The sequence below is a fragment of the Scyliorhinus canicula genome, chromosome 2 (genome assembly GCF_902713615.1).
Source record: "Scyliorhinus canicula chromosome 2, sScyCan1.1, whole genome shotgun sequence".
Classification (NCBI taxonomy): Eukaryota; Metazoa; Chordata; class Chondrichthyes; order Carcharhiniformes; family Scyliorhinidae; genus Scyliorhinus; species Scyliorhinus canicula.
Window position 1 is genome coordinate 11,519,917 of NC_052147.1, and position 12,684 is coordinate 11,532,600.

Here is a 12,684-nt window from a genome sequence, read left to right on the forward strand (position 1 = left end):
ATTCAGCACAGTTAAGGATTTATGTCTGAAACGCGCTGAAGTACTTTCTGAACCACATTTCCCCTTATCAAGATTTAATTTACATCCAAAACTTTTCTTTTAATTCAAAAAGCACCGAGGTTTACAGGCCATTTAGATGAATATCTATTCCCCGGCCGACCGCTCGGGCAGACTTGTGGGGGAAGCCAGGAAGAGAAAGGTATTCAAAATCGGAATGGATCGGAGGTTTAACCGTTTAGCCAGCCAGCAGTTGCCCATTTACAGTTCCCATTTACAGTTCACGCTTTTTAATTGCTCAATCGAACTCTGTGAGGAGGCCGAGGTACATGCGGGAAAAGTAAACCAAAAAGGTTTGCTGATAAGGCCAGATAGCGGTAATTTCGCCTGACCCGTATTCCAGGGGCCCAGGCTCCGGGGACACTGGGTTCAAACCCAACCACGGCGGCTGGTGGAATTTAAATGCAATTAATAAAATCTGGAATTTCAGGCTCGTCTCAGCTACAGTGACCTTGAAACTATCGGCGGCTGTTGTAAAAACCCGGCGGGTTGACTGATGTCGCTTTGGAGAAGGAAATCTGTCACCTTTACCCGGTCTGACCGACCGGTGACTCTTCACTGGCGAGGTCAGCTCCAGGGCAGTTCGGGATGGGCAACAAGTACTGCCCTTGCCGGCGAGGCCCAGGCCCACGTCTCACACAATAATTTTAAAACGAAGAAGTAAAGTGGGAGGAAGCATGGGCTGCAAATACTACGTGATCAATCCTATTCCTGAATTCCTTCACCCTTAAACTTGTCACTCGAGTGTTGAGTAGATTTGAACTGAACTTGAAGCATTTCTGAACTCGGTCACAGAATGGCCGCAGCACAGGCAGAGCCCACCGTGTCTGTGCCAGCTCTCCCAAGGATCAACTCACTTAGCGGGTACCCCCCCCCCCCAACCTCCAACCCAGCACATTCTTCGTTTTCAGATAACGGTAGCACGGTAGCATAGTGGTTGGGCAGCATGGTAGCATAGTGGTTAGCACAATTGCTTCAGAGCTCCAGGCTCCCAGGTTCGATTCCCGTGTTGTGTTACTGTCTGTGCGGAGTCTGCACGCTCTCCCCGTGTATGCGTGGGATTCTTCCGGGTGCTCCGGTTTCCTCCCACCGTCCAAAGATGTGCAGGTTAGGTGGATTGGCCATGCTAAATTGCCCTTCGCGTCCAAACTTGCCCTTGGTGTTGGGTGGGGCTACTGGGTTACGGGGATAGGGTGGAGGTGTTGGCTTGGGTAGGGTGCTCTTTCCAAGAGCCGGTGCAGACTCGATGGGCTGAATGGCCTCCTTCTGCACTGTAAATTATATAATAACCCTCTTCAAATGTCACGACTGAATCTGCCTCCACCACATGGTCTTCCAGACCCGAGGCACTCGTTGGGTGAAAATATTTCTCCTCAAGTCATCAGTTTGAATATGGAGCCCGTTTCAATGGAATGAAAACCTCTCATCCGAGTAACCCATTTTCTGGGAGGGTTAATGCCCACAGATCGTGGTGGGTGGCCGGGCAGGTTGGGAAAGCGGTAAGGCATGTGGAACCTGGGCTGTAACAACAATGGTATGGAGCATGAAAGCAAGGAGGTGATGGCAGATTCAATGCCAGCAGGGACTATCACGTCGATATTCTGGACTTTGGGCAGGACGTGCCGGCTTTCGGCAGGGAGTGCAGAAAGGGTTAATGCGAACGGTCGCCCAGGTGAGGAACCTCGGCCAGCTGGAGAGGTTGGAGAAGTTAGGGGTTGTCCTCTTGGGAGAAGAAAGCTAAAGAGGAGTGATTGAGAGAGGGGTTCAACATCATGAGAGGACTGGACATGGTCAACAGGGAAAAACTGGCACTGATGAGTTGGGGAGCAGAGAACACCGATTTAAATTGATGGACAAAATAATTAAAGATAGCGAGAGAAATGGCTCTCCCCCCCCCCCCCCCCCCCCCCTCTCCCACAGCGAATGGTTTGGATCTGGAGTTCACTGCCCATTCACTTGTGGAAAATCGATATGCACCTGAAGGGAAAACAATGTGGGGCAAGCAAGGTGGGTGGGGGGGGGGGGGGGGGGGGGGGGGGGGGGGGGGGGGGGAGGATAGCTGAGCGGCTTGTGCAGGGTACTGGCACAAACGTGATGGGCTGGATTGCCTCCGATATGCTGGGACCATTTGATGATTCTATGTACGTATCATGACGTCAGAACATTTCTGAAATGCCACGCACACACAGACACACGCACACAAACAAACACTCATACAAACACCACATACACACACACAAACAAACAAACACACACACACACACACACGTACACGCACACACATACAAACACCCAATTTCCCACTTTCTCTGTCTGTTAGCTTTGACAAAGAGTCATCGGACTCGAAACGTTAGCTCTTTTCTCTCCCTGCAGATGCTGCCAGACTTGCTGAGATTTTCCAGCATTTTCCCTTTCGTTCCATACAAACACCACATACACACACACAAACAAACAAATACACACACACACAAACAAACACACTTACAAACAGATATGCACTCACGCAAACACCACATACACACGAAATCACAAACACACACAAACACACATACTACATACAGACACAAATACAGACATGCACGGACACATACAAACAAATAAACACAGACAAACAGGTACACACACACAGACACCCACACAAACACATTTACAAATACACACACGGACAGACATACAAACACAACACACACACACATACAAATATCACACACACAAAAATACAAACACTTCCAAATACATACTTACATCCACGCAATCACACACACACACACATACACAGAAACACATTCACACACACACACGCACTCACATGAGGAAGCAACAGCACACAGATTGCAAACCATGGTGATGTGAGGTTTATCATTTGTTTCTAATGTTCTAATGTTTGCGGTGTGAGAGATGACATATTGAAAGCCATCCAAATGGCGGTTTCGCATTTTTTGCATCTTGAAATCTCACTTTTCCCAGCAGTTCAAAAAAAGATAAACTGAAAATCCATTTTGCCTTCTCATTGTCAAGATAGTGCAGCGCCTGGGTAATCTTTAATCTCATCTACCTTTGGTGTTACACAGCCCCAGATACCAGCATGTCTGTTTTGTACAATCATCGGAATACATTGAGAAGTGGTCCAACAGAGCGTCCTTATTCCCATTTCTCATTAAAGTGCGCTAAAAATGTAGCTCAGTAAAAGAACCTTTCAAGAAGGCTGCTGCATAATTAATGCAACAATAATTATATAAAGACTGGTGGACAAGCACGCTGAAGGTGTATTTCACGCGGCACAATTAAGGCTCAGTTTAGTGCTGCACCTTAATTAGACCACCAACACTTTGTCAGATAATTGTAACGCTTAAGTGTTGAAAAGCCCATTGGTGCCAGAAATCCCACAATCAACCAAACAGATCCCTTCATTTCGAAACAACAAGCTGCCTGCAGAGAGTTATGGCTTTAATATTCAGAGGGAAGCGGTGCGAGATGCAAGAATGTCTTTCTGCAATGGTCACAGTCAGGCTGAGAATGTTTGTCAAATCCCATGACATTTATGGTGTTGCAGTGAAAGAGTGTTTATGACACTGCTATAATAACACAACTTCACGACTTTGAGATTGTTCCATACATCTCTCGCACTTCCAGAACGCTAAGCTGAGAAGACATCGCCAAACGTCGACCTCCTGATTGAGCTGTCACCACTCGGAATCACTGGGCAGGGTGTGAGACGATAAGATTCACAAGCGTGGTCCCAGAATCGGGAAAGGAAAGCTAAAGAGCCCGAGGCCCTTTTAGCAAAGGAGAGGGTGACCTGATCGAGGTCTTTAGACGGACGAAGGGGCAGAATATGGAGAGGCAGTGGCGTTGTGGTATTGTCGCTGGACTAGTAATCCTGAGATCCAGAGTCATGCTCTGGGGACCTGGGTTCAAATCCCGCCACGGCAGGTGGTGAAATTTGAATTCAGTGAAAAAAAATCTGGGATTAGAAGTCTAAAGATGACTGTGAAACCACTGCCGTAAAACCCGCCAGGTTCACTAATGTCCCTCAGGGAAGGAAATCTGTCGTCTTTACCTGGTCTGGCCTACATGTGACTCCAGACCCACAGCAACGTGGTCAACCCTCAAGTGCCCTCAGGGATGGACATTAAATGCTGGCCCATTTAACAAATTAGAGAAAGGGTTACTCAGGGACTGATTTGGGGGAAATACCTTTACCAAGAGGGACCAGTTAGAGTGCAGAACACCGGCAGTGTTTGAGACCAACAACCCAGATGCATCAAAGGGGAAGCTGGATGAACAGACGAAGGAGGAAGGAATAGAAGGATAGGATGATAGGGCTAAAAAGGCAACAGAACAGGACAGGAGGAGGATCGTGTGCAGAAGCCCTTGACCAGCATCATGAAAAAAAAAAGTGATTGCCATTGTCATGTTGCTGTTTGTGTGGGCTTGCTGTGTGAGAATCTGGTCATTGTCATGTTGCTGTTTGTGTGGGCTTGCTGTGTGAGAATCTGGACATTGTCATGTTGCTGTTTGTCATGTTGAGCTTGCTGTGTGCGAATCAGCTGGCGCGATTCTGACATTGCAACAGTAGGCAGGATTTTCCAGCCCTTCTCGCCAGTGAGATCTTCCAGTCCCGTCGAAGGTGACCCCACCCACCTCCCCCATGCAAAATGCTGTAGACTTTGGCGTACTGGAAAATCCTTCCAAGAGCCAATGGAGAGTCTGAAAACATGCCCCGGTGGGTCGGAAAATCCCACCCAGTGACTACACTTCAAAAAGCTGCTTCATTAGCTGTAAAGTTACCTGGGGCATCCTGAGCTTGTGAAATGTGCTATGGGAATGCACGTCTGTCCTCGTGATGTGTGCTTTCAGGAGGGCAGTACAGTGATCACAGTTTCACTGTGCGATGCTTATGGTTGAAACCACGAAAGTCTCATTAATTGATACATAACGCACGGGCCAAAGGGTTTACCTGACTCGAATGTGCCCTGAATTTACACGGCATCAAAGAGTAAAAACCCGACTTGAATTTAAATGAAAACAAAAGAAGAGATTTGTTTTTGGGGGGGGGGGGGGGGGGGGGGGGGGTGTCAATTGTCTCAAACTTGCCGAGCTGAAATACGGGCATGGTGAGGGACGGCAAGGTGGCACACTGGCTGGCACTGCTGTCTCACAGCACCAGGGACCCAGATCGATTCGGCCTTGGGTGACTGCCTGTGTGGAGTTTGCCCTTTCCTCCCTATGTCTGCGTGGGATTCCTCCGGGTGCTCCGGTTTCCTTCCACAGTCCGGAGATGTGCAGGTCAGGGTGGATTGGCCATGATAAATTGCCCCTTAGTGTCCAGGGATGTGCAGGTTAGGTGGGGTTACGAGGATAGGGCGGGGTTGCGGTCCTCTTTCATTCAGAGGGTCCGCACCGACTATAACCGCCAACATTCTCAATCTGGGCATAGTTTTGTTTTGCTTCAGAAAGGGTCCTTGAGGCAAAGGCGTTCTGAGCCATCTCACCATTCTGTGGGATAAAACCGCCCCATACCATAAGGGAACGTGTCACATGTCAGCACGATCCGTTTCCCCGGATGCACCAAGAGGTTTGAAGACTGTAATGCTTCCTTCACGACCTGGACAGCTTCCTCGTGGGACTCCCTCCATCGCCACCACTGATTCTTCCTTAAAGACTGGTGCCAATGTTGTGGCCAAATCCAAAACAAACCTCCCATAATAACTGACCATACTGAGGTAGGGTTTAAGCTCTCCGACAGTTTTGGGTGCGGGTGTCCTATGGCCTTGACCTTTTCTTCCAAGGGGCAAAACGCTGCCGCATAAATGCAAAATACTAGGTCAGCCTGAAAAGTACCGTTTAGGTGAAATCTCACTCATACTTCCTCTCGGCTGGCAGTGTGGTTCTTCTGGCGTAGTGCCGGTGACTGGCACGTGATCCAGGTAAACCTGCAATCAAAACTCTTGCCTCGTCGCCAGCGTGGTGGCCAAGGGGGTTTGGTGATGAAAGGCAAAGGCAGTTAAGTAACAGGCTCAGAACACAGGTCTTTACTCTTCAGCTTCCTGCCAACCCTGCATGGGATCCTGCTCCTCATTGGCAAAGATTTGCGCACTTTCATGTGATTGGCCGCTGAGCTGGTCATGTGTTCCATGAAGCCTGCTCGCTTAAAGGGACCACCCTACCACAGACTCAAAATGTTAACTCTGTTCCTCCCTCCACAGGTGACCTGCTGTGTTTTTCCAGCACTTTTTGAATCGTGGAATTTACAGTGCAGAAGGAGGTCATTCGGCCCATCAAGTCTGCACCAGCCCTTGGAAAGAGCACCCGACTTAAGCCCATGCTTCCACCCCATCCCCGCAACCCGACCTAACCTTTTGGACACTACGGGCAATTTAGCATGGCCAATCCATCAAGCCTGCACATCTTTGGACTGTGGGAGGAAACCGGAGCACCCGGAGGAAACCCACGCAGACACGGGGAGGATGTGCAGACTCTGCACAGACAGTGACCCAAGCCGGGAATCAAACCTGGGACCCTGGAGCTGTGAGGCAGCAGGTGCTAACCGCTGTGCCACCATACCACTTTATCTATTGATCCCAACCTTGAATAAACTCAAAGACTGCAGCATCTTCAGCTCGGTGTGGTGGAGATTGACAAATCTGCCTGACCCACTGAGTGAAGAACCTTCTCCTCATCTCTGCCGTAAATGGCCGACTCCTAATCCTGGACTAGGCCCCCCTCGTTCTAGGCTCCACAGCCAGGGGGTAACAACCTCTCAGCATCTACCCTTGTCAAACACTATTCTTCATTCTTCTATTTTACTCAATTTCTCCTCATCATTTGTGGGGGGTTATGATCAGTATTTTCTCAGGCCACACGAAAACTGGTGGTGTGGTAAAGAGTGAGAAGGGTAGCCTTAGTGCCCAGGATGATACAGATAGGCTGGTCAGATGGGCAGAGCAGTGGCAAATGAAATTTAACCGTGAGAAGTGTGAGGTGATACATTTTGGGAGGACTAACAAGGCGAAGGAATACATAATGAATGTTAGGACTCTGGGAAGTACAGAGGGCGGGATTCTCCCAGCCCTGCGCTGATCCGGAGAATTCCCGCGAACGGGCCACGCTGCCCCGACGCCGGCACGCGATTCTCCGCAGTGCGCAGAATCAGCGGCATTGGCCCCGGCGTGGTTGGTGCGGCGCCGGTAGCAGGCCGCTCTACGCGGACGGCCCGCCGATTCTCCGGCCCAGAGGCCATAGGAAAAGAGCCGAGTCCCACCGGCGGCGTTCTAACCTGCTCTGGGCCGGCGGTACCTCGGCGTGAAAGGGTCGGGTGGCAGCCTGTTGGGGAGGGGGAGGGGGGGTGGGTCCAACCCCGGGGGGGGGCTCCGATGTGGCCTGGCCCGCGATCGGGACCCACCGATCGGCAGGCCGGCCTCTGTGGCTGGGGACCTCCTTTCCTACGCGCCAGCCCCCGTAGTCCTGCGCCATGTTGCGTCGGGGCCGGCCCGTTGAAGGAGGCCACTGAGCATGCGCACGTTGGCGCCGGCGCGACTGCACATGCACGGACCCCGCGGCGCACAGTGCGCGCCAGGATCTGCAGCTGGAGCGGTGTGAACCGCCAACCTGCAGGGGCCAGAATTAGACGTGGGAGCGGCCCATTCACGCCGTCGTAAAACGCAACGGCGTTTACGACGGCGTGGACACTCTGCTGCGGGATTGGAGAATCCCGCCCATTGGTTCAGAGGGACCTTGGGACGCATGTTCAAAGATTCCTGAAGACAGCAGGACAGGTAGATAATGTAGTTAAGATGGCATCTTGGGGGGGGGGGGGGAAGGGCGGCACAGTGGTTAGCACTGCTGCCTCACAGCGCCGAGGACCCGGGTACGATCCCGACCTCGGGTCACTGTCCGTGTGAAGTTTGCACGTTCTCCCCGTGTCTGCGTGGGTCTCACCCCCACAACCCAAAGATTTGCTGGGTCGATGGATTGGCCACGCTAAATTGCCCCTTAATTGGAAACATTAAAAAAAGATATACTTACCTTTAATTAGCGGAGACACTAGGACAAAGAGGTTATTATGAAGCTGTATAAAATGTTAGTTGGGCCACAGCTAGTGTATTGTGTGCAGTTCTCGTCGCCACATTATAGGAAGGATGTGATCACACTAAAAACGGTGCAGAGGAGATTCTCCAGGATGTCGCCTGGGTTGGAGCGTTGCAGCTATGAAGTGAGGCTGGTTAGGCTGAGCTTGTTTTTCTCAGAGCAGAGAAGGCTGAGGGGGGACCTGACTGAGGTGTAAAAAATTATGAGGGGCATAGATAGTGTGGACAGGAAGAAACTTTTCCCCTGGGTAGAGGGGCCAATAACGAGGGGGATAGATTTCAGGTAAAGAGCAAGAGATTTAGAGGTTGGTGGGAATCTGGAAGTCACTGCCTGGAAGGAGGGTAGAGGCAGAAACCCTCACAGCATTTGAGAAGCATTTAGAAGACCGCCTGAAATGCCATAGCACACAAGGCAAGGGACCAAGTGCTGGGAAATGGAATTAGGATATATAGGTGCTCGATGGCTGGGCACACATGATGAGCTGAAGAGCCTCTATCTGTACTGTAAGCTCTATGACTTGCATTCTCTGGTCTTGTCCATGGCGGGATCCGTTGCAAGTGGGAACGGAAAATTTGGCGTTCCAGCCAAAACTCCATCCATAGAATCATAGAATTTACAGTGCAGAAGGAGGCCCATCGAGTCTGCACTGGCCCTCGGAAAGAGCATTCAGCAGCACCAGGAAACCTCGGCCAAGTACAAGGAGAATCTATTTCCACTCTTGGGCATGTTCAGAACAAATAGTGAGTGTGTTCGAGACAGAGAAGTCTGCAATGATATTTCAGCACACTGGGAGTATTCTGTTTGAAATTCTCTTCTCTAAAGGCGATGAAAGCTGTGGGTCACTCGGAGCTTTCCAGACAGGGGTCGATAATTTATTTTGTTGGGTAAAGTTACCAAGAGATATGGAGGCCAATTGGAGTGGAATTGTAAATCAGCCACACTTTCATCCTCTGAGAGAAGAGGCTGCAGGAGCCAAATAGCCTCCTCCTATGCCTACAGGAATGCCATGCTGCCCTAAAAAGTTTAAAAATCAACCCCCACCCCAGCAAAACAAAATGAAACACCGTTCCCAACGGATAAGAGGAATTACCGGGTTGACCTTCATTGTTCCTCGGACCTTCCGGGCTGTGGTGGTTGCCATCGTGGTGGTCGTCGCCATGATAGTTGTGGACATCTCGGCTGGTAAGGTCGTTGCCATTGGCTGGTTGACAATCACCGGGGCCACCTCGCCCACCAGCCGCACGGTCCCGTTGACCTTGACGTTGGGGTGGCTTTCCGCTGCCATGTTAAGGACCTTTAGGCCGTTGTAGTAAAGGCCAGACATCTGTCCCTGGAATGGGCGGCTCCTATTCTTTCCCCCAATTGTAATCATAGCCTGGGTATTGAAGATGGTCAGCATGCGGCCTGCATAAGAAAAGAGGTATTACCATGTTCATTGACTTGGTTGCAATCCCAATGACATGTCCGCTCAAGCAAACGCAAATTACGTACACCAGACTTATCAAAAGAGCATGCATTTCCTCTTTCAGGCTACACATAACTTCCTATCATATAATTTGTTTGAAGCGTGACATTCAAAAACAAGAAAGTTGTTTAGCGGAAGGACAAATGCAATGCAGACAATAAAAGCCTCACTCACGAGCTTATCTGCGTTGCACAGAGCATTAATCATTCAAACCCATTTTTGCCTTTCCCTTTACAGGATTTGAGATCTCTCTGATTGGGGATGATGTGAGAACTTTATATTATAGCCATGAATAAATTAGGGGGAGCCTAACAAGTTCCCGTACACAGACAGATACTTTGAGTTAAAGTTATGAGCCTACAATTGCCAATGGAGAACCAATTTTATATATATATATATATTTTTTTTTTTCCTCAGTCCGCCAGTTTAATGCTGCTATTAACTCGCTTATCTTAGCAACTGCGCTAATATAGTTGGCAAAAGGATGTCATGTGACTGCGTTAAGGGGCTGGTTTAGCTCACTCAGCTAAATCGCTGGCTTTTAAAGCAGACCAAGCAGGCCAGCAGCACGATTCGATTCCCGTACCAGCCTCCCCGGACAGGCGCCGGAATGTGGCGACTAGGGGCTTTTCACAGTAACTTCATTGAAGCCTACTCGTGACAATAAGCGATTTTCATTTCATTTCATTTCATAATTGTTGGTGCACTATTATCCTCATTAAGTTGTCATTTTGATGTCATGAGCGCCAACACTATGGTGGCCGTTGATGCAGAACGCTGAAAAAAATCAGGTACTCTGCCACCTGCACATCGCTCGAAAGGGGCATGGCATGGCAGAAGGAAAAGTTCACCGAGCGAGCCTGACTCCTGATTGGGAACTTTCACAACCCTTTTTGAAGTCACTGGAGTAGTGTGAAAGCTCAAACCTTTTGGCCAATGTGTGTTTGCTCTGGCTCATTTGCCCACCTGCAGGACCCGCAGCCAGGCAGTATAACTCAAGGCAGGGCAGCTACAAATTGGACCACATTGTAACCAAGGCAGCCGCATTCTCAAGGAAGCTTCCAACGCTAGGTTGACATGGAAACAGCTGAATCGGTGAAAAAAAAAATGCTGTCTTTTGAAAGCATTGGTATTTAATTATCCTTACATTGTTAGATCTAAGGGCGTGTCATGCACTCTAATTATAAAACAGTTATCTGCAATAATCCTCCAATCTCTGGGGAACTAGGCAAAAGCTTATTAAAAATGCTCTTTTTTACTTCATCCCCTGTTGTTATGAATCACACCTTTACTCTCATGCACCAGATTTGCATTTAAACATGTTTTACCTGGGAAAGCTAATTCAAATCAGTTTAAGGTAATTTTTTGAGAATAATTCTTATATGCCTGAAAAAAGATATTCCATGCCTTGCCTTATGTCTGGAGCACTGTAACTCGCCCTTAGCCTGCACTTTTCTTTAACCGGCACCGTCCCCTGAGTGTGTTGGTAACAAAGATTTTATCGTATCTCAACCCCTCCAGCCCTATGTTCTAATGGAGGGGGCCTGGGCTCTGTGACCAGCACTCGCTGCTCCGGATCAGAGTGCGTGGGTTCCAACCCCACTCCCTGGACCCGAGCACACTCTCGGAACAGCTAGGCCGCGGGAGGTGCTGTCCTGGAGGTGAGAGATCAAACCCGGGCCTTGCCTACCTATGGATTGCGAAGCCTGCCGGGCCGTCCCAAGAATTGAACCTTCACCCCCCAGCACACCGCTGTGAGCAAAGCTGAAGAAAACTCACGGTAGGCAAGGAGGTGTCCAGAAAGGAGAGCCAAAAGCGGTTTTCTTTCAACCCTTGGTTGAGGAGAAGTATCTACGAGCAACAGTCCCAGATCCCAGCCGGGGCTATTCTGGCACCCTGGCTCCTCTGCCTGGGACGGGTTTTATCCGGTGGAATTAACGAGGCCGCTGATGGGCCTCCGCCCCCTCGGCCGGGGGGCCCGTACTTCACAAGGCACACGGGGAGATTAATCGGGTGGTCCCAGTGGGCCTCGTGGGGGTTATAACAAAACTTAAAATGGGGCATGAAAATAAAAGTGGTTTTTATTTTTTGGTTGTATAAATTTCAGCGATGGGGGGGGGAAGAGAAAAAGGTGGTTTGATTGACGGTCGAGGTTCATCCAGTTGGCTAACCGAGCGACTACTGGATCTTCAGGTGGCCACTGCAGGGGACGGGGGTGGTATCATGGGCCAGTGACGGGAGCGTTTGATAAGGAGATCATGGGGGGGGGGTGCAAATTCCAGCTGTAGGCCCAGCAAGAATTGACAAGCTCAGCCCTGTTTACATCTATCTCGGGCAGTCACAGGGGCTGGGGCCCTTATCTTCCTAGCCTCTCACTCTCAGCCAATGGCACCACCGATAAACAGACTCAGCTGCTTCTGGGATCTTGCTCTGTGCAAAACATCCACTGCCTGCATTGCCATAACAACCGTCGCTATTGCGACATGCACATAAGCCGCTTATAAATGCAAGCTTCACCTTGTTCCGCAGTATACCTTGAAGGCACAGGTTTAAAAGTTTATGAGCATCAAAAACACAGTCTTGAATATAATAACCATGCATGCATCCATTTAAATATTAAGCCTGAGTCATATTAACGTCGACCTTACAATGAGTGCTAAAGGGACTTTAATGATTAGGAGCTTGGGTAAAAGGTGATATTAAGTAACACTTCATTTAGGTTAATTTGAGGTTTCTTTGTAAAGTGTCCACTTTAAAAGCAAGCTTATTTTCTACACATTTACCCAGTGAATTATCATGTATTATGCAAGTTACAATTCACCTTTTTAAGAATTCATGCATCATTTATTACGAGGCAAAGGCTTGACAGTCCCTTTAACTACAGTTTAATAATGATGAATTATAAAGTGATTTATCAATATAAAATGAAGTGAAGTTACACAAGTTATAAATTACATTAAGTCAAGACCTTTGTTCAATATACAAGATTATTTTTAAGTTACTGTTTCTTTTTCCAAAGAAGACTTTAATGCAAGCTTTAGATGTTTTCTTTTTAAATAATGAACAGAACA

At 49.0% G+C, this 12,684-nt stretch overlaps 1 protein-coding gene across 6 annotated transcripts in view; it reads right to left on the reverse strand.

Moving 5' to 3' along the window:
• nrxn3a (neurexin 3a) overlaps positions 1 to 12,684 on the reverse strand; it is a 1,956,983-nt gene that overhangs the window by 107,226 nt on the left and 1,837,073 nt on the right. For all 6 annotated transcript variants that reach the window (XM_038773738.1, XM_038773746.1, XM_038773703.1 and 3 more), the window contains one exon: positions 9,239 to 9,552. In XM_038773738.1, coding sequence (XP_038629666.1) covers positions 9,239 to 9,552 — 314 coding nt within the window. The remainder of the gene's footprint in view (positions 1 to 9,238; positions 9,553 to 12,684) is intronic.